We start from the raw sequence: 20855 nt of genomic DNA, 5'->3' as shown, positions 1-20855 counted from the left end.
CATTAGCCATGCAGCACCCCTGGGGACCTAAAAGGCATCAGGCTGGGGGCAAGAAAGAGCAAGGACCAAGACTGAACCCACAGAGGCTCCCAGCTGAAGACGGCAGGTCACACATCTCTGTTCCTCCTTAACATTCTGGTCAAAGGGAGGTTTTTTTAAAAGAGGGCAGGGAAGAAACAATGGCACCACGTGACCTGGGAAGTGGACTAATGAGCCGGACTGGCAAATCTGAGAGAGTGGAATGTGAAGCCAGCAGCAAGTTAGAAGCCACTCCGTACACCACAGAACCACCAAAGGGCTCTGGAATGGTGGCAACAGGAATCCTTGAAAGTGGAGGTAAAGTCAGGCTGGACATAGGATCATAGCTCGATCGTCAGTCTAGAAAGCATTTAGATCTCCCTGTCCCTTCTTCCACTCTGGCAGCCAACCAAGGGTTAGATTTCTGCAAGAGGTGAGATAGGAACTCTGTGCAGGGGGCGGCGGGGGGACCCCAAGCCCAGCCAAAGGTGGGAGTCCGTGCTGAAAACTGGGGCATGGAGTTGATGTCTATGCATTAAGAGACCCTCTCAGTCCTATTGACCCAGAAGATCTCAGAACGTAGGCAGCCAGACTCATACCCTCTGGGCAACAGATCAGACGTTTCTCTTCTGAGAAATCAACAGGCAGAAGAGAAAAATCTAAAAATGCTGCCGTAGGGGTCCCTCAGTGAAGCAGCTCAACTAAATCACCCTATGAGAAAGACCACTGGTCAGCAGCTCCCGCCTATATATACATATATATTTATATATGCATATATATATATGCATATATATATATATTTAAAGATTGTACTTATTTGTTTGACAGACAGAGATCACAAGTAGGTGGAGAGGCAGGCAGAGAGAGAGGAGGAAGCAGGCTCCCCGCTCAGCAGAGAGCCAGATGTGGGGCTCGATGCCAGGACCCTGAGATCGTGATCTGAGCTGAAGGCAGAGGCTTAACCCACTGAGCCACCCAGGCACCCCATACTTATAGTTTTTAATCAGCCTTTTAGCTCATTCTTAAATATGAGAGAACAACCAAGTTTCATCATGTATATATATATAAAGTGTATAAAGCAAAAGAGAAAAAGGACAGGGAATCAGAAAAAGGAAGCCAGAAGAAATAGAGACAAGCAGGGAGAAACTGAACTAAATAAATACCATCAGAGACATGTAAGAAGACACCACATCTAAAAAACAAGAGTAAAATCCTAGAAAAGAGGAAGCTTTTGAGAACAAAATGTTCTTGAAAATGAAAAATATGACAGGAAAGGTGAAAACCTTAGGAGGAGACTTGGAAGACATCTTCAAGAAAGTCCAGCAAGGGGCACCTGAGTGGCTCAGTGGGTTGAGCATCTGCCTTCAGCTCAGGTCATGATCCCAGGGTGCCAGGATCGAGTCCCGCATTGGGCTCCTTGCTCAGCTGGGAGCCTGCTTTTCCCTTTCCTCCCAGCTCCTGATCTCTCTCACTGTCTCTGTCTCAAGTAAATAAAATCTTTAAAAAAAAAAAAAAAGTCCAACAGGAAGACAAAGATGACAAATAGAAAGCTGTAAAAATTAGAAGATCAAACTAGGAGATCTAACATCCAGAGTTCCAGAAAGCACAGAGAAAACGAAATGGGGTGATGATCAAATACTCTATTTAAGAAAACTTCCCAACAATTGGAGGACATTATTTCTAGACTAAAGGATCAACCCAGTGCTAGCACAAGAGATGAGAAAAGAACCATAAAGAAACTCACCAGTTTGAAGAGATATCTGCAACCCCAGGTCCACCGAGCATTACTTATAGTGGCCAAGATGTGGAAGAATTGAAAGATGAATCGATATAGAAGATGTAACATATATATATATATATATATATATATATATATATATATATATAGTGGAATATTGGTCATAAAAGAGAATGAAATCTTGCCATTTATGACAGCATTGGTGGACCTAGAGGTTACTGTGCTAAGTGAAGCCAAGTCAGAAAAAGAAAGAAAAACACCATATGATTTCACTTATATGTGGGCTCTAAATATGAAACAAATGAGCACACAAAACAAAAATAGAAACAGACTCATAAATACAGAGAACACCTCCAGAGGGGAGGTGGGTTGGGGGTGGGCAAGATAGGTGAAGGGGACTAAGGGGTACAAACTTCCAGTTACAAATAAATTAAATCACAGGGATGTAATGTACAGCATAGGAAACAGAATCAATAACATTGTAGTAACTTTATGTGGTGCCAGATGGTAACTAGACTGCTTTCGCAGTGTATAAAAATCACTCTGTTGTACACCTGAAACTAACAGGATGTCAGTTACACTTCAGTTTTTAAAAAAAGAACCAGAAGGAGGTGAAAAGTCATGAAAATTTAGAACACAAAGGACAAAGAGAAGAGCCTATAAATTTTCAGAGAGAGAGAGAGAAATTAATATGCAAAAGGGGACAAATTGGAATGGCAGAGAAGCACCATCATTAAAAGACAATGGAGCAGCGCCTTAAGAATTCTGAGTTCCCTGTTTCCAATCTGGAATTCTTTCCCCAGCCAAACTCCCAATCAGGAGTGAGGGTAGAAAAAGCTATATTCAGATACACAGGTTCTCGGAAAGTTTGCCCCCCGTGCCCCTTTTCTATGGAAGTGAATTAGAAATAAGCAAACCACTACTGGGTATTTACAACTAAAGATACAAGCGTAGTGATCCGAAGGGGCACGTGCACCTGAGTGTTTATAGCAGCAATGTCCACAGTAGCCAGACTGTGGAAAAAACCTAGATGTCCATCAACAGATGAATGGATAAAGAAGATGTGGTATATATATACAATGGAATACTACGCAGCCATCAAAAGAAATGAAATCTTGCAATTTGCAATGAGATGGATGGAACTAGAGGGTATTTATGTTGAGCGAAATAAGTCAATCAGAGAAAGACAATTATCATATGATCTCCCTGATATGAGGAATTTGAGAAGCAAAGTTGGGGGCTTGGGAGGTAGGGAAGGAAAAACAAGATGGGATCGGAAGGGAGACAAACCATAAGAGACTCTTAATCTCATAAAACAAACAGAGGGTTGCTGGGAGGAGGGGGGTAGTGACAGGGTGGTTGGGGTTATGGACACTGGGGAGGGTATGTGCTATGGTGAGTGCTGTGAAGTGTGTAAACCTGACGATTCACAGACCTGTACCCCTGGGACTAATAATATATTATATGTTAATAAAAAATTAAAAAAAAAAAAAGAAATGAGCAAGCCATAAAATCTAGGATCTATGGACCGAACACAGAAGCTAGGTGAAGGGGGGCCCCAGATGATGGAGGAGGGGATCCCATACAGACTGGAGCAGCTAGAGGCTCTGGGAGGGAGACTCCAAGAAGAAGACCTCCCTGGGCTCAATGGGTTGAGAGGGACGTGATACTTAGGATGGGGAATTTGGAGAGGAATCAGTAGCGTGTACCTAAAGAGCTAAGCAAAGGGAAGAAGAACACAAGTGCTCACTTCACTCCAAGGAAAGCAGAAATAAAAAGACTTTGTAATCACGACATACTTCAAGACCCAGCTTTGGACTGTGTTTAGGTATTTTTTTTAAGATTTTATTTATTTATTTGAGAGAGAGGCAGTGAGAGAAAGCATGAACGAGGAGAAGGTCAGAGGGAGAAGCAGACTCCCCATAGAGCTGGGAGCCCGATGCGGGACTCGATCCCGGGACTCCGGGATCATGACCTGAGCCGAAGGCAGTCGTCCAACCAACTGAGCCACCCAGGCGTCCCTGTGTTTAGGTCTTAATAACATAAACGCAGTGTCGTCTTAGTGGGGCAGGCTGGGGATGGTGGATGAAAGAGAGCTAATCCTTGGATTCTGCAACAGGAGATGGCCGTGGTCCGAATGTTCGTGTCCCCCTTCTTCATGCATAGGTTGGAATCCTAAGCCTCAAAATGGATGGCATGAGGAGGTGGGGCCTTTAGAAAGTGTGGAAGTCATAAAGATAGAGTTCACGTAAGTGGGATTAGTGTCATTAAAAAAAAAAACAACAAAGAGCTCCGCACCCCTTCCGCCATGTGAGCACACAGCTGGACAGGCCCAGCCAGAATCAGGAAGTGGGTGCTCACCAAACACCAACTTGGCCAGCGCCTTGATCTTGGGTGGCCTAGCGGGCAGAACAGTGTGAAATAAATGTCTGTTGTTTATCATCTACCCAGTCTGTGATATTTTGTTACAGCAGCCTGAACCGATTAAGACAGAAATTAATAATACTTAAAATTTAAAAAATGAACAAGTCTCGTATAAAAAGAATAAAAGTATAAAAGGAACCAAAGTGTGTGTACTATTTAATCCCACCTGTAAGAAGTTCAAGAACTGGCCCAGCTGGTCAGCGGGGATGGCGTTAGGAGAGTTGGCCCTCGGGCAGGGGTGCTGAATGGGACAGGACGGGAGAGGCTGTCCTGGGGTCAGGGAAATGATCTAGATCGTGAGCTGGCTGTGATCCCACACGTGTATATTCATACATTCAAGCATTCCTCAAGCCCTCAGATTTATACACCTTACAGTCGGCTTTTATACTAATTAGAAAAAAGGCATAAGAAAAGAAGCAGAAGCATGTTGTTTAGCGCTATAGAAGACACACAATAAACAGCAAAACAAAATTGAGATTGGTTGCTTCTGAGGAAGGAGAGTGGTGACGGGTAGGGATGAACTTTGTAGCAAGCCTTGTGGAATTATTTGACTTCGTTAAATTACGTGCATGTATGGCTTTGATTTCTTAAATGCTAGAAAAGAAAAAAAACCCAGTTGAGCACACATCCCGTCCTGCCGGCTTTGCTCTGATCCCTGCCAGGGGCTGCATTGTGTCATTTAGGGAAGGACTTGGCTGGTGGCTGCATGACATTATCTGCAAGGCGGATGTAAGCAGACCTAAGACCTAAATGTCATTGTATGTTGTGCAGGGGAAGGGCTGGTATACCCCAGCACTGGCTGCAGTGCCACACCTAGAGGTCAGTCCATGGAGGGCGTTCCGTGGAGGGCAAGGGGTACCGCCCAAGGTCTAGGACAGTGGCAGTGGCTCCTGGAAACTGAACAGATGCCTGGCACTCAAGCAGCCTTCCCAGATTGCTGTGTGTGACCAAGACCGGACAGCAGCGTCCCCGTGCCCTTGGCTGCTGGGGTGACCATCTCCAGTGGACTCAGGCTCACAGAATTAAGGCTGAACAGACGGGGGTCTGAGCTGTGGTCTCACCCCTCCTCCCCCTCCTCCTCACCTCGCAGGTTTCGGATAAAGTCCTCCAGCATCATCTTGCGGTCAGGCTTGATGTTGGGGCTGTACATGTCGGTGTTGAGGAGGATAATGGCGAAGGCAAGAATGAAGATGGTGTCGGGGTTGTGGAATTGTTGCACCACCTCGGGGTTGCACATGCAATAGCGCTGGCTGTGGGGGGGACATGGAGTGGGATGCCCAGTTACGTCCCCTCCCCCCAAACCCTCATCCCCCAGTCCCTGAGCTCCAGAGACTGGGGGCTGTTGGGGCCTGTAAGCTGGTTCCCCAAGGGCATCTGGTCTGTAATGGTGGTTGGCTTCCCTGTAGCTTGGTCCTCTTCTCCACTGAGAGGACGGGGCAGGTGTCCCACACCCGTGGAGCCCATCACCTTGCACAGACGCGGGATGAGGGAGAAGCCCGCAGTCCACTTGGGGAGCCTGGCGCTACTCCAGCTTAGCGAGCTCGAGGGCTGAGGGCTCCTGTCCCTTTTCTTCCCTTCCTTCTATCCCACCCAGCCCACCACCCCCGCTGCCTCACCAGGAGTGCTTCTCCCCAACCCTGCACTAACCGCCCCCCCCAGCATCTCCCGTCCCCCGTGACCCCAGGCATGTGTTTTGAGGGCTGGGGGAGGGGAGGGAGGCTACAGAAGGGGGTCCTACCTGAAGGCCTCTATGAGCCGCTCCACCTTCTGGGCCTCCCCTTGCACGCGGATGTGAGCCTGGAACTTCCGCAGGGCCTCGTCCAGCTCCATGCTGGAGAAGTCCATCTCGTCCACCACGCAGCTGGGGGCGGGGGAGGGACGAGGGGTCTTGAGGAGAGGTCGGCCCCTGAACCTCCCTCAACCCAAAGAAACTGAGGAGCAGTGTGCAAGGTGCACCTTCCCTACCCCCCTGGACAGCCCGCCCTGCTGGGGGAGGGGCTGGGGTCCCGTGACCAATCAGGAGGGGCCTCCTAGGCCAAATCGCCCCACCCCCGGGGGCTTTCCTTTGAAAACCCCCAGATGGCAGCTGGTGGTGGAAGCCTCTGGGTCTAGCCCAGGGAGAGGCAACTCTTGATTTCTCAGCAGCGTGTTACCTCTTCTCTAGGTCTTCCCCAGGTGGCAGGTGAGCCCTGAGAGCAGCATCATGGGGCCCACATCCACGTGACCCCCAGCCCAGCACAGTCAGGAGTTAGGGATTGTGCATGATTGACCCAGGCCACGAGGCTGGTCGGAGGAGGTGAACCAGCGGACCGGCAGCGAGGGGCCGAGGAGCTAGAGCCCGGGAGGCAAGGGCTGGGTGGGGACAGGGATGGAGACAGAGAGACGCAGAGGATACAGAGTCTGGTGAGAAAGACAGGGAGGACAAAGACAGAGAGACAGAGAAGGCAAGAGAGACAGAAAAATAAGGGCAAGGAGATGAACAGGGAAGCAAGAAAGACCCACAAAACAGGGGAGAGACAGAGACAGAAGAGACCAGAGACGGCGAGAGACAGGGAAAAAGACAGACAGACAAAGAGAGGAAGGAGAGGAGGGAGAGAGGTGGAAAGTAACAGGACATGCAGGTGGAGAACACCACAGACTGGACAGGGTGGCCTGGGTGTGGGTGGGGTGGGCTGCACAAGCTCATCTCTGCCCCCACCTGACATGTGGAGACCACCGGGGAGGGCGGTATGCCCCAGGCTGGCCAAACCCAGAGGACCCCAGGCTGGCCCCTGGTGCCCCGGCCAGGCGCCCAGCTGCTGCCCAGGACTTGCCCCATCAGTCTGTCCATCCCACTGCTTCAGGGCCTCTGAGGCCCTCTGCACTGTCTTTCCCAGAGCCTCTGTGCCTTCTGTCCCACCGCTCTGAGGGGGTGGGTGCCTCAGGCCTCTGAGGGGGTGGGAGGCCCCAGGCACCATGGCAGGGGGCGAAAGCAGCTGAAGGAGGCAGTGGAGCAGCTGGGAGAAAGTGGGATCTGCTCGGCCAAGCACGATGGCCTAGTTTCCCGGCCTTCACTCAGGTGACCGGCAGCCCGCTCACTGGCTCGCTCGGGGCTGCGGCTGAAAGCTCCAGTAATGAGCCCAGAGCCCGAGACTCAGCCAGGTGGAAATGCCAGCCGCAGACTGGGAGTGCTGAGTAAATCGGCCACAGGCCACCGGGGAGGCGGGGGAAGGAGGAAGAGACAGATGCAGAGCCCCTACACGCACGCACGCACACACGCATGCACACGCATGTGCGCACTTATTTCGCGCCTTCCTACCGGGAGGATTGCCACCATGGGGCATCAGTGTTCGATGGGCTGATGGTGTCCTGGGGCTCTCAGATCCCGAGGGGAAAAAAAATCTCAGTGTGTTCTGCCAAACCCCAGATGGCAGGGAAGAAGCTGTTCTGAGTGGTGGTAGGGCATTACCATCCCCGAGAAGACAAATGCCTTCCTCTCTGGAGACTTGGGGTCCAAGCCAGGTAAGCGCTCAGGACTGCCCTTACTCTCTGAGAAAGACCCAGCAGAGAGGGCCACAGTCAGCAGCGGCGTTCCTGGCTGGCCAATGAGCGGGCAATGACGGGCTGCTTCTCTCCCTCACCCCAGGGGACCACCGGGGGTCTTCCTGGTGGGGACTGTGCCGCCTGGGGCAGCTAGCTAGTCCAGGCTGTGTTCTCTCCTGACAAGCCTGCCCCAGTGGACCCTCACCTCAGAACCTCGGCCATCCTGCAATCACCCAAACCTTTGTCCCTCCACTCAGCATGATGCTTTTTTCTCTCCCGAAGGGTCAGCTCAGCCTGCATGACGACCTCCTCTCCCTCTCCTCTTCTCTCCCTCTTTCCCATGGTCTCTCTTATTTTGCTGGGTCTACTGTAAAATCACCCCTTCCCCATCCTTCTTTGCCACCCCAGAATCCCTGTGAGGTGCAGACTGACAGTTTTCCAAACCTATCCTGCTGCGTCCACCCAGGACAGCCCATGACTGTCTCTCCTCTTAGAGGATCTTTAAGGTCAAAACCATCACACATTTCTGCGTGGTCTTGTCTGGCGTATAATCTCCCCATTTTGCAGAAGGCAAAACTGAGACCACAAAGGGGCTTGCCCCATGCTTCCTGCTCCTGTGAGGCCTTTTCCCCCAGCAGGACCTCTCCACTCTAAGGGGGGGGGGTCCAAGACCAGTGGGGGACATGGCCTCTTCACTCACATTTACTAAAGACTGTTCTTTGCTCAGAGCTCTGGCCTGAGGGCTGGTGGTGCTAATTTTTAAGTGGAGTCCAGATGGGGTGGACTCAGAGGCAGGAGGAGAGATTGAGACCGCCAGTTGAGACACATTCAGTCTGAGATGGTCTTACTGATAGTACCAACTTAGTGTCTACTAAATCATCCCCCTTAGTACCCGGAGTCTTGTCTTTCCTATTTCACGAATTAGGACCCTGCCTTGACTCTTCTTTGCCTCTCGTCGCTACCCCTTCTCTCTACTCTTCTTTGGAGCCAAAATTCTAGAAGGTGTCCCTACCCATGCTGTCTGTACTTCCTCAATCCCATTCACTTTTCAACCCACTCCAGCCAAGCATCTACCCCAGCATTCCATTAAAACTTCTCTTGTCAAGGCCATGCTGGCTGCCTCGTTGCCAAGTCCAATGGCACCAGCTTCTCATCCCACCAGCCTCTTGGTGGCACGGACATTGTTCATCGTTCCCTTCTTGAAACACTCCTCTCTCCCGCTCTCCTCACACCACCCTCCCCTTGGTTGACTCTTTCATCTCTGAGGGTGCCCCTCCTCCATCCAGAGCCTCCCTCCCTTGGCCTCCAAATTAGGGCTGGCCACCAGTCTCCCTTCTCCCTCTTAACACCTCTGTCGAGGTGGCCTCATCCATCACTGTGGCTCTGAATGTCCCCTGCCACCACTCATACGTGTGTATCTCTTATGATGAATTCCCCCTTTCCATGTTATTATTCGTCACTAACTAGTTAATTTTCTTTTTGGTTGATTCGTATTTTTAATAAGAGACAACGTTGCTGAATCCAGGGGGGCCAAGTAAACAACCAACTGTGCGTTTAATCGAAGCCAACCAACTTCTGAGTTCTCACTGTTGACCTCATCGGGGTGCTCTGGTCTGAATGGCAGTCAGAGCTGGTCCTGGCACACTCACAAGCCCACAGGCTGTGCTGGCATGTCTTGCAGGGAAGTCAGCCTGCACACACGTCATGTTTCAGTGGCTATTTAATATTTCAGCTTGTTCTCGGTAAATATTTGATAATACCTGGTTTGAGGGATTCTTCAGATCAAATGTTCCCGACCCCAGCATCTCCCTTCCCAAACTGAAAATATGCACATGTTTATTTGGTATAATTTCACAAATTACCCTAGAGAGCCTGAAGCACAAACAAATTCATATGCTAAGAGGGAGGGTTCTGAAATCTCAGCCCCTCTGGAGGCTGTTCCTTGGATCAGCTACCCCATCCCCGCACCTGCCTGGCCACGCCTCCCGGCCCCGCCTACTTCTCCCTTCCGTGGCCACTGCTTGAGCTCAGTCTCAACATTTCTCCCCAAGACTGTGCCTTCGATGGCCTCCTAACCAGCCTCCCTGCCTCCAAGTCATGTTCCAGAACAATCCTTCAAGGACACCCATTTGGTCCTGTCACTCACTCCTCTGCTTCTATTTTTTTCCCAAGGCTTCCCACATCGTAGTCTGAAGCCCCAGTTTCGGGGCCAAGCAAACCCCAACTTCTGCCCAGCTTTTCCTGCCCCTTCCATATATCGGCTTCCCCTCCTGCAGTTTGGGTCTGAAGCCTGACACTTTTGTACACGCTGTCCTTCTTCCTGCTGCCCAGCCCCAACCTCAACGTCCCTGGTGAGCTGTCCATCTCTCCAGGAGTCCTCCTGGACCGCCCTGGCCTCCCGGACAGTCCTCTGTCTACCGCCGCCGTTGTCCCTTGTGCAGTAACATTTATCTGCCTGTCTTCGCACCCGGCTCCACGCCCCTTCCAGCAGGAGCCTCTCACTCTCTGCGTGCCTGGCGTGCATATGAATTCAATAACCGTTTCTGGGATGAATGAATGCGTGAGTGAGAGACCAGCTGGGCGAATGAATGGGACCTGGAGCATGTGCTCAGCTAGGGAGGGAGCCCAGTGGCCTGAGCCTCTGGGAGCTCTGCCCAGTGGCTCAGGATTGCTGGGCCTGCTTTGCCAAGATCATCTGGAGCTGCCCCCTAGACGGGGTAGAGCTGCCTAGGAAACGGCCCTGTGGATGCCAGACCGCAGGCAGTCAGGCAGTGTGGCGGGCACAGGCTTCCCACTGCCTTCAGCCGCACACGCGAGGAAGTGAGTGAGGAGAAGCCGGGCAAACTGGTGCCCATTAAGCCGCTTCCAGCAGAGCCTGCCTGCACCTGCCCAGGGTGGGGCCTCCGATCAGCGAGTGAGTGGATCATGAGAGTTGGAGCTTCTGCTGGGGCCTCCCTCCCTCTCTTTCCTGTGCAAGCCCCTCCCAGGGGCTGTGGGGAACAGAAGCACAGATGTTCCCTGCATCTGTATAAACAGGTACAGCCTTGCAGAAAATGGTTTGTTAATACTGATCTGTGCATCGAAGCGGTTTGTGTTGCAAGGAGATGAAGCATCGTACACGACTGTGAGCAAAATGAATTTCGTCATCTCAACTTTTTTTTTTTTTCTTTTACGATATCAAGACTGTGTCTGGCAGACAAAGGAACTGACTGGGAGCTGAAAATAGGTAATGATAGCAGCAGGGATTTTTAATTGGCCAGAAGAGACAGCAGAGATCTGGAAGGTGAGGCTCGGGCTGAGCTCAGAAGAGGTGCGAGAGCGCAGCGCCCGCCGACAGCAGGGGGGGGCCCTGGTGCTCGAGGCGGGGACTGAGTCCGGGCTCCAGGATTAGGATGGAAGATGAAACCGCCCACTGCCACGGGATGTAGGAACCTTGGTTTTATTTCTGCAGTTCTTGGCTCATACAATTCAATTAAAAATATCCCCATCCGCCAGAGAGTTATTTTTGTGAGGCAGAACTCATAACATGCCCAACAAAGGTCAAGGCTTTTTGGAAAAGTGTGATGTGGCTCAGAAAATAGAACAGAGGGAAGCTGACGCAGGAGGACCTGCCAGCATCCCTGGTGACGACATGGGGACAAAGAGAGTCTCATCTGGGAGGTCCTCAAAAGGGATGGCTGCCGGTCACACGTTGGGGACTCAGGAACCAAAAGAACGAAGTTGAAACGACCCGAATGAACTCAAAGCCAGTGTGGATGCCTGGGGGGGGGGGTCTCCCTTCACTAGGCCGGCCAGCATCCCCGCTTGCCAGGGATTCTCTGACTTGAGTGTGCCTCCGAACCACCTGGCTGGCTTGTGAACCCACCGTTGCTGCCCTCGGAGTTCTGGCTCCGTGGGCCTGGGGTGGAGTCTGAGAATTGATATCTCTAACAGTTTTCCAGGTGATGCTGCTGCTGCTGTTCTGGGGACCCCACTTTGAGAACCACTGCTCCAGGGTATTAAGAATGGGCAGCATGGGAGGTCAGGCCTTTGGTGTCAGACACCCTCGAGGCTGAATCTTGCTTCCATCATTAAGCCTCTCAGTTCAGGTCACCTAGACTCTCCATGCCTCATTTTTTCCACCTATAGAATGGAGCTGACTCCTAGGACCTCTAGTGGACGGGTGATTCTGAGTTTTAAAAGAGACCGTGTATGTAAAGCTACATAACAAAGCTTCAGAGATGAAGGTTTTCATTATGTACCTGGAGACCCAGTCTGAAATGACATACCAAGTGAGTAAGTGAATTTGAAGTCCCTTCTAGCATAGCGATTGAGACCCTCTCCATCATCAGCAGTTGACTCTGCCTGAAATTTCACCTCTAGATGTTCATTCACTAACTTGAAAATATCCACCTATCGGGGAGAGAGGAAACTTGATCCAGCTCAGACCCGAGATGTACGGATCCATTTCTCAGTTTTGCTTTCTTCTCGGATGAGCAGAGCCAACAAACGTGGGTCAAGGGATGTAGGAGTACCTGATTTTGTTCAATTTGCCACTGGCCAGGGGACTAGTCATTTCTTCTCTCTGGGCCTCTCTTCCTGCTTGGGTGAAATGAGAGGGCTGGACAAGCAGGCCGTGTAAGGGGCCTTCCTGCACCGCATTTCACAACTGAGGTCATCTGGACCACACTTGCCTTGAGATGAGGCAGAGAGGAAGGATGGTGTCAGGCTATGGGCTCAGGTTGTAGACCCATTCTGCCTGCCTTCAGATCTCAGCCATTGGTTAGCTCTGTGACTGTGGGCAAGTTAGCTACCCTCTCTGTTCCTTGGTTCCTTCATTTGGCACAGATTAATAGCACTCACCTAACAGAGCTACTGAGAGATGGGATGAGATTTTGCATGTATGGGTCTTAGCCCAGTGCCAGCTGGCACACAGTGAATGCGTGATATATGTGAGCTGTCACTGTTACATCTCACAGCCTAGTCACTCACAGCTGACCCTCCTACAAGCCCCAGGGTAGTGTAATCCTAGGAAGCCCCTTCCCTAGAATCCTACTCCCTAGAAATCCCACTTAAAAGAGTGGCCAGGTGAAGGCACACCTGAATATCACACAGGGACTGAGAGAACATTCCAGAGCTAGGGCCCAAAATATCATGAAAGGACTGGGTGGTAGATCTTTGTGTGAAAGTCCAACTTATACGTTAATGTGACCAAGCCAAAGGGAATCTCAACATTGGACTTGTTCGCCCCACACTTAAAGTCCAGAGATCTCTACACACAGGAGTAAGTGGGTCTAAAATGTTCATTACTCGTTATTGTTAAGGAAAATCTCTTGTCTGTGTGTGTACGTGTGTAATGGTGGGGTGGGGGTTCAGGGGAAAGGGCACTGGAGAGGCGAGGGGTCATGGCCATAAACCTAAAGGCTTCTCTTTTAGAAGAGACCCCCTTCCACAGAGCTGGAACAAATAATCCTAAAATTTATGGAACCAGAAAGGATCCCAAATAGCCAAAAGAATACTGAAAAAGAAAACCAAAGCTGGGGGCATCACAATGCCGGACTTTAAGCTCTATTACAAAGCTGTATCATCAAGACAGTATGGTACTGGCACAAAAACAGACACATACATCTATGAAACAGAATAGAGAGCCCAGAAATGGACCCTAACTCTATGGTCAACTAATATTTGAGAAAGTGGGAAAGGATATCCAATGGAAAAAAGTCTCTTCGACACATGGTGTTGGGAAAATTGACATGCAGAAGAATGAAACTGGACCATTTCCTTTCACCACACACAAAAATAGACTAAAAATGGATGAAAGACCTAAACGTGAGTCAAGAATCCACCAAAATCCTAGAGGAGAACACAAGCAGCAACTGCTTTGACTTCAGCCACAGCAACTTCTTGATAGACATATCTCCAAAGGCAAGGAAAACAAAAGCAAAAATGAACTATTGGGACTTCATCAAGGTAAAAAGCTTTTGCACAGCAAAGGAAACAGTAAACAAAACCAAAAGATAACCGAAGGAATGGGAGAAGATATTCGCAAATGTCTTAACAGATAAAGGGCTAGCATCCAAAATCTATAAAGAACTTAGCAAACTCAACACCCAAAGAAAAATAATCCAATCAAGAAATGGGCAGAGGACATGAACAGACATTTCTCCAAAGAAGACATACAAATGGCCAACAGACACATGAAAAAATGCTCAACATCATGTGACATCAGGGAAATAGAAATCAAAACCACAATGAGATGTCACCTCACACCGGTCAGAATGGTTCATGTTAACAAGTCAGGAAATGACAGATGTTGGCAAGATTGTGGAGAAAGGGGAACCCTCCTACACTGTTGGCGGGAATGCAAGCTGGTGCAGCTGCTCTGGAAAACAGTGTGGAGGTTCCTCTAAAAGTTAAAAATAGAGCTACCCTACGACCCAGCAATTGTACTACCAACCAAAGATAAAAATGTAGTGACCCAAAGAGGCACCTGCACCCCAATGTTTATAGCAGCAATGTCCACAACAGCCAAAGTGTGTAAAGAGCCCAGATGTCCACCGACAGATGAACAGATAAAGATGTGGTATAAATAAATAAATACACACACACACACACACACACACACACACACACACATAATGGAATATTACTCATCCATCAAAAAATGAAATCTCATCATTTGCAATGACGTGGATGGAACTAGAGGGTATTATGCTAAGTGAAATAAGTCAATCAGAGAAAGACAATTATATGATTTCATTCATATGTGGAATCTAAGAAACAAAACAGATCACTGAGGAAGGGAAGAAAAAATAAAACGAGGAGATCAGAAGGGAGAAAAACCATAAGAGACTCTTAATCTCAGGAAACAAACTGAGGGCTGCTGGAGGGGTAGTGGGTGGGGGGATGGGGTAACTGGGTGATGGACATTAAGGAGGGCACATGATGTAGTGAGCACTGGGTGTCATATGTGACTGATGAATCACTGAGCTCGATCTCCAAAACGAATAATACACCATATGTTAATTAACTTAATTTAAATAAAATACAATTAAATTAAAAGAAAAAAGAAGAGACCCTGTCCTTCTATCCTGCTGGGTGGTGGCAGTGTCAAGTTTTTAAAGCAGTGGAAATAAACACAGTCTATCCCGGCCTGCCCCGGGCCTCTTTCCACCCTCCTGCAGACCTATAAGGGTCAGCCTGGGCCCCAGCCTGCTCTCTCCTTCCTGGTGGAATTCCCCAGAAACAAAGTAACCATTCTGAGGTTACCCATGGCAGAGTGGGCAGGACATTCTCAAATAATTTCTTCCTAACCACTAAAGGCTAGCACCTCCCAGCCTGTTGAGTTGGACAGGCAATCTGTCTTCATTTCTGAATGTCCCCTCAGAAGAACAAATCTGTTACACTCTGGCCAACACATTTCTAAGGAAATGAAATAATGCGATCTGACTAAAATGTCAAATTCTAATATTGAACAAGAAACGGAGTAGACGCAGCGAGAGAAGGAACATGCAGGAAACCCTTTTGGCAATTCAGCCCAAAAGCTGCCCTCCGTGCACTTCCACGGAAATGACAGATACCCACACCCGCCCTGTGTCTGTGATTCCCCTCAGAAAAGATCACCCGGCCCAGAAAAGAGCCTGCTCACAGCCAGCATGGAACGCGCCCCCCGCTCCACCGGCCTTCAGACTGCTGAGGCGAACATTTCAGAAGGGAAATAGAGCAGAGCCAGATTTCCCAGCCATGTGAAAACTGAGAGGGAGAAGCTTCCAGCGCCCCAGGATCCTAACCTCAGCTGATGTCTGGCTCCTCAGGCCAGGCTGCCAGGGCCCCTCTCGCCTCAGCACCAGAGAAGATTTCCTCAGAGTGCAGGATGGTCCCCAAATGAGCTCCCCTCCCTCCCCAGCAAGCTCCAGCAAGTTCTTGCTGTCTGGGGAGTGGACCTGATCTCCAACCAGACCTGAGGCGTCTGAGGGATCCCCCCACTGGGCCGGGGCCAGGCTGGGGAGGCATCTACCGTCCTGTGCTTTCAAGTGAGAAAGATAATAATGGAAATAGCTAATATTTGTAAAGAACTGACTAAGCCTCAGTCACTGACGTAAGCACTTTACATGCGTTTTAAAACTGTAATTTGCATGACGTGGGTCCTATTGTCCCCATTTGACAAGCAAGGCAACAGGCCCTTTTCTCCTTTATCAAAACCAAACCCTTCCCAGGTAAACAGTGGAATGGACATGGCCTCTGGAGCTCAGGATGCCTCCTCCTATTATTCAGTACACCCTGATTAAATACATTTCTTCTTGGAACGGATCTGCTATGGAATCAGGGCACTAAGGGACGAAGAGATCAGCTGATCAGCTTCCTAGAGCAGCAAGGGCCAGATTCCGGAGGCGACGTCATGCAATCCATGGCGCTCAGACGTAGGCCAGCAGCTGAGGTGGATTCTGCTTGGCCCCTTCTATCTTCCTTTTCTCCACAGGCCCGTGGGCGGTAGGGGTCGGGGTCCCGCCCCATCCCCTCCTAGAAGCTTCCACCCTCTCCCCTTCCTGCCCAGCTACATCTCGGAGAGTGCTGTGGCCGGGGCTGTCTCAGTCTCCAAGGGGATGGGTGATTTATGCCCTTTTATTCAGCAAGCAGCTTTGTACAGAACGGACGAGACATGCTGAATGTCACCAGGCGGGGGCAGGGACACTGTGCAGAATCCCAATGAAGCCTTATTGGCCTGGGCAAAATGGCACTGGTGACTTTGTTATTGTGTGTGTTCTCTGGTGGGCGTAAGGAAGAGGCAGCAGATGCCCAGAGGTGGCGGGAGAGCTGGCTTGAGTGGCAGGGAACCCCCCCGAACCCCAGCATCTGGCTCCCCTGTGAGTGCCTGCCCCCTTCCTGCCTCCCATCTCCCACTGACACCCTACAGGAGACAAGCCAGGCAGGCGGCAACTCGGACTTGGGTGAAGAGGGTCCCTTCGGTGCTGTTTCTGTGCAGAGGCTGGGTGTGCCGGCGAGTAAAGCACAAGGGTCCAAGCACCCACTGGGGCGGAGGGGGCTCAGCTCTGCACTCCACTCTCCTGACACCCCTAGGCCTGCAGGAGGTTCCCTGTCTCCCTTTCCACTCTCCTGCTCATCTCTCCCACTGACACCAGGGTCTGTGAGTTCCCCTGAGGCCACGGCCACGCCTGCTCCTCCCTGCCCCCATCCCGCACTCGCAGGGATGCCCAGCGCAGCCTCATTCCCAGCCCGGAGCAGGCACTGCTGTTTGTGGCAGGAACCGTGAGCTCCTGGCTCTGGAGCCCACGGACTGCTCTGGGATGCCCCGGTGGCCTGACAAAGCGTGGTCTTGACCTTTAGGGCGAACGATTCTGCAACCATCCCAGTGTGCGATGATGACACCGAGGAATACGTAAGATCTCAGGAGTTGAAGGGACCTTGGAGATCGCACAGCCCGACCCTCTCGCTCGCTTTCCAGGTAAGGAAACCGAGGCCCAGAGGAGGCCTCCCAGCAGGAGAGGAGCAGAGCCAGGGTTCAGAGCCGGCCTGGTCAGGAGCAGCTCTCTCTTGCCACCACACTGTTCCCTCATCCCTAGCCTGCTCCCCACCTCAGCTGCCAGCTCAGTCCCAGGCTCCCAGCGGCGCCCCTCCCCACGGGGGGGGGGCTGCCTGTCTCCAGCCCACACACTCGGTCTCCCAGGGAGGATGGCAATTAGTTAGCATTGTGCTGCCGGTCGCCCGCACCACCGGGGCTGCCGGAAAACTGTGTGTTCCCAGTGCACCAGGTCACCGTGGACCTAGCAGGTCAGAATTTCAGGGCCAGGCCACATGGCGACTGGGGATGGCAGAGGAGACTGGGGAGGTCAGGGCTGGGAGTGAAGGAGGAAGCCACCCCCCCCCCAGCAGAGCGACAAAGCAGGGTCCCCCAGGGGCGCGGGGAGCCAGGAGAATGAAGCGTTGAGGAGAGCACACGCCCACTCACCCTCCCACGGAAACAGGGGGTGGGGGGCGGGAGTGAAACGGGGACAAAAGCAAATGAAAAGGCCAGAGAGATGAGCTAGATGGAGGGAAAGCCTGTGCGGAAGGAGACAGAGAAAACTTGATCTTTCTCCTCTTTCTATCATTTCCTCAGGGCATCCCTTCAGGGCACCCTACCCAGCAGGGCTGATGCTGAGGAGAAAGGGGGGTGGCGAGGGAGTGGGAGAAGAAAGGAGGAAGGAAGCACACTTATCCATTCATTTTCCTCTGCAAGACCCTCAGAGCATCTTAAGCACTAGTGGGGGAGGGTCTGATTGTTCAAATAGGGGGGGATTGAGTTCCGTCAACTAAGGGGCGAAATCCTGGGATTTCAAGGTCCCTCAGATGTGTCCAAGCCCCTGCTCTTCGGACTGTACTCAGTTAGACTGAGTGGATTCAGGAACGTGACAGGGATTCCAGAGGACAACGGGACGACCCCTCATAATCCAGCCCCCTCCAGTCCACGGGCAGGGAACCACAGGCCCCCAGGGTAGGGACTTGTCCAAAGACACAGCACCAAGACTACTGCGTAAACAGAAGCCAGGTCTCCAACTCCTGCTCCAGGCACAGTGACCGTCTTGCCAGTTAGGCTGCTCCCAAACCCTCGGGCAGGAGCCCCCTGTCCCTCCTACAGCAGCCCCTTGCTGCTCCAAAAGCAAGACAAAAGGGAGAGATTGTTTCAGAACCCCCGAGAAACACATCGGCTGACTTCCCAAGGAGAAAGCAGGAGAGAGGTGGGGCGGCTTCCAACAGCACGGTGACCTTCGAGAATGGGGTCTGGAGCAGCCTTCAGAGGGCCTCACCCTCTCTCTCTGCCAGGGGCAAGGTGGCTTCGAGGCCCCAAGGATGTCACCCCAGACCCGGCGGCTCTCACCTGCCCACGCCTCCGCGTGAACAGAGCCAAGAGCACTAGCGAAGCCAAGCCCCCATCCTGCCCACATCTGTTGATCTTGGTGGTAAACGTATGTTTATGGAATCACTGCATTTTCTTGCTCTAAAACCCTTCCATCTAACTCCCTTTTCCTGACTTGTGTTTGCCTCCACCAATATGAAACTGAGCCCACACGGGGAGCAAGCCAGCCAGTGGGGGCTCAGGGGTTGGGCAGACAGCAGCAAGGTGGTGGGCTGAGGGTCCTGTTCACCAGGCAGAGATAGCCCCCGTGTAGACCCAGTCCTCCTCTCTGGCCCCAGAGGGTAGCAGGGAGGGAGGCCTTTTCGTCTCCTTCGACCATTTCTATACCCCTGGTGCCTTCAGTGGGACCCAGCCCGGAGCCCGCTCAGTAAATGTAGGACCCCAGGAGGGGGAAACAGAGGCTGGTCAAGATACATCGACGGGCCCAGACTCCAGGGGTCCTGTTCCCTCCCCTGTGTCCTGTGGGACCCTGGGCCATGCGTGGCGAGAGGGGCACTCACTCCAGCACATCGCGGTTGAACTGCTTCTTGCTGTTGCCTAGGAACTCCCCGATCATCTGCCGGCTGAGGCCCTTGCGCTGGAGCAGGAAGTGGGCCACTCCGATGGGGGTGTCGGGGATGAAGCCTCGTGAGATCAGGAACTGGATGCCTTTGTCTGGGTTTCTGGGGGTGGGAGTGGAGGTGGGAAGAAGAAGTATAGAGTGAGCCAAGGCTATCCACGACTTCTTTCCTCCCTTTCTTCCAGCCCAGGGAAGCCACAGAAGTGCCTGGAAATTTCTGGGAAGAATTCCACCGAAAAGCCAGGATTCCTTCCGCTGCAGACGAGCTCCCTGTCCCAGGGGCTTCGCCTAGGAACCTCGTCTTCCTGAACACCCCCACCCCCCACACCAATACACACACAAGGAGTGAAGATAGCACAGGGAGAGAAGGAGTTAGAGAGGTCTGGCCAGATGAAGAGAATTCCAGAGCAAGTAGAGAGGTTTCTTTTTGTCTTCCCTGAAAGGCCCGGAGGCTTGCCACGAAGGCCCTTCCTCCCTGTCTGTGTTCTGTCATCTGTACGCAGTACTCGCCCCAGAAGCAGGGCTCTGGGGAGCAGAGGGGAGCTCTCCCACCGCACTGGCCACAGAGGACACAAGAATCCTGCCCTCCATCATTCACTTTCTCAGGCTCGAGTCTCTACGTGTGGATGTGGGTGCTGTGTTTTTAGGCAAATGTGCTCACAGTATGGCCTGCAAATCCATGCTGTTCCCTGAACTGTATCTGACCCGTTCAGGAAAAGCTAAGTACAGAAACAGAGGGCAAGCGTTTAGAACCTTTTATAGCACTCTGACATTTTCAGGATAACCAAGCATGTGATTGTTTTTCTAGCAACTCATTTTTATTGCATTTCACAAAAGTATCAGCCACCACTTAGTGGGTAAGAACCCAGACTGGTCCTTTACTACAGAGAGTTTGAGAACCACTGTCTTGAGGGATCCCAGGGTCTGCGTGAGTGTGAGCGCACAACTCGCCTTACTTGTGTGAGCCTGCTTCCTTTCCGTAAAATGGCATAATAAGGCCATCTCTAGATATTGTTAGGAAGTTTGCAGATGTTTTATATAAGGTGAGCCGGGAATAGTAGCTGTTCCTCCCTGGAATAGAAGTTTCTGGAGACCAGGGGATGTGTCCTACTCATCTCCATAGTCAACGTGCCCGGCATTCAATAAGTAACAGTTGAGTGAATAAGTGAACGGACACATGGCTGGGAGAGATGTTCAATTTCCTGGCTCGGGGCTCTGAAGGAAGGGGTGAATGGAGGGTGGAGACGGGATTTCCACGGGAGGGCTGCGTGTATACTGCTGGCCCCCTCTCTCTACATTCTAGTTGCAAGGACAGTTCTGGCTGGGGCTCTGGCTGGGGACTTTGAACCAAAACCCTTGTTCATTTTTCTGCTTTCCTTCTCCTGTTCTCTTCTGTGCCACCTCTGTGTCCTTGTCGCCCCCTTTTATCCCCGTCCCTCTCCTGCCTTTTACCTGGATTCCTTATGCTAGGTCTCTTCTTTCTCACCCATCCAGGGCCTCCCTTGCCTTTCCTCCTTTTCCTCCTTGCTCTCTCCTTGACATCATCCCCCTGAGACGATGCTGTTTCCCTGGCTTCGGGTCTGCTTGAAGGATTTCGGCTCAATCCTCATACGACCTGGACTATTACTTAATACTGCATTTTCTTTTCAATTCCCTTGCTTTCCAAGCCCTAGTAAGCAGGAATAGTACTGAAAGCATGG

The 20855-nt window shown here is 51.4% G+C and overlaps 1 protein-coding gene across 8 annotated transcripts in view; it reads right to left on the bottom strand.

Moving 5' to 3' along the window:
- The window catches only part of IQSEC3 (IQ motif and Sec7 domain ArfGEF 3), a 99370-nt gene that overhangs the window by 12787 nt on the left and 65728 nt on the right, over window positions 1–20855 (bottom strand). For all 8 annotated transcript variants that reach the window (XM_032874887.1, XM_032874888.1, XM_032874891.1 and 5 more), the window contains exons 5-7: window positions 19097–19258; window positions 5919–6041; window positions 5264–5430 (exon numbers count right to left, since the gene is read on the bottom strand). In XM_032874887.1, the coding sequence (XP_032730778.1) occupies window positions 5264–5430; window positions 5919–6041; window positions 19097–19258 (452 nt within the window). The remainder of the gene's footprint in view (window positions 1–5263; window positions 5431–5918; window positions 6042–19096; window positions 19259–20855) is intronic.

This window comes from Lontra canadensis, unplaced genomic scaffold, assembly GCF_010015895.1.
Source record: "Lontra canadensis isolate GAN:19392208 unplaced genomic scaffold, GSC_riverotter_1.0 scaffold53, whole genome shotgun sequence".
Lineage (NCBI taxonomy): Eukaryota > Metazoa > Chordata > Mammalia > Carnivora > Mustelidae > Lontra > Lontra canadensis.
This window is presented reverse-complemented; position numbering and strand designations above follow the sequence as displayed.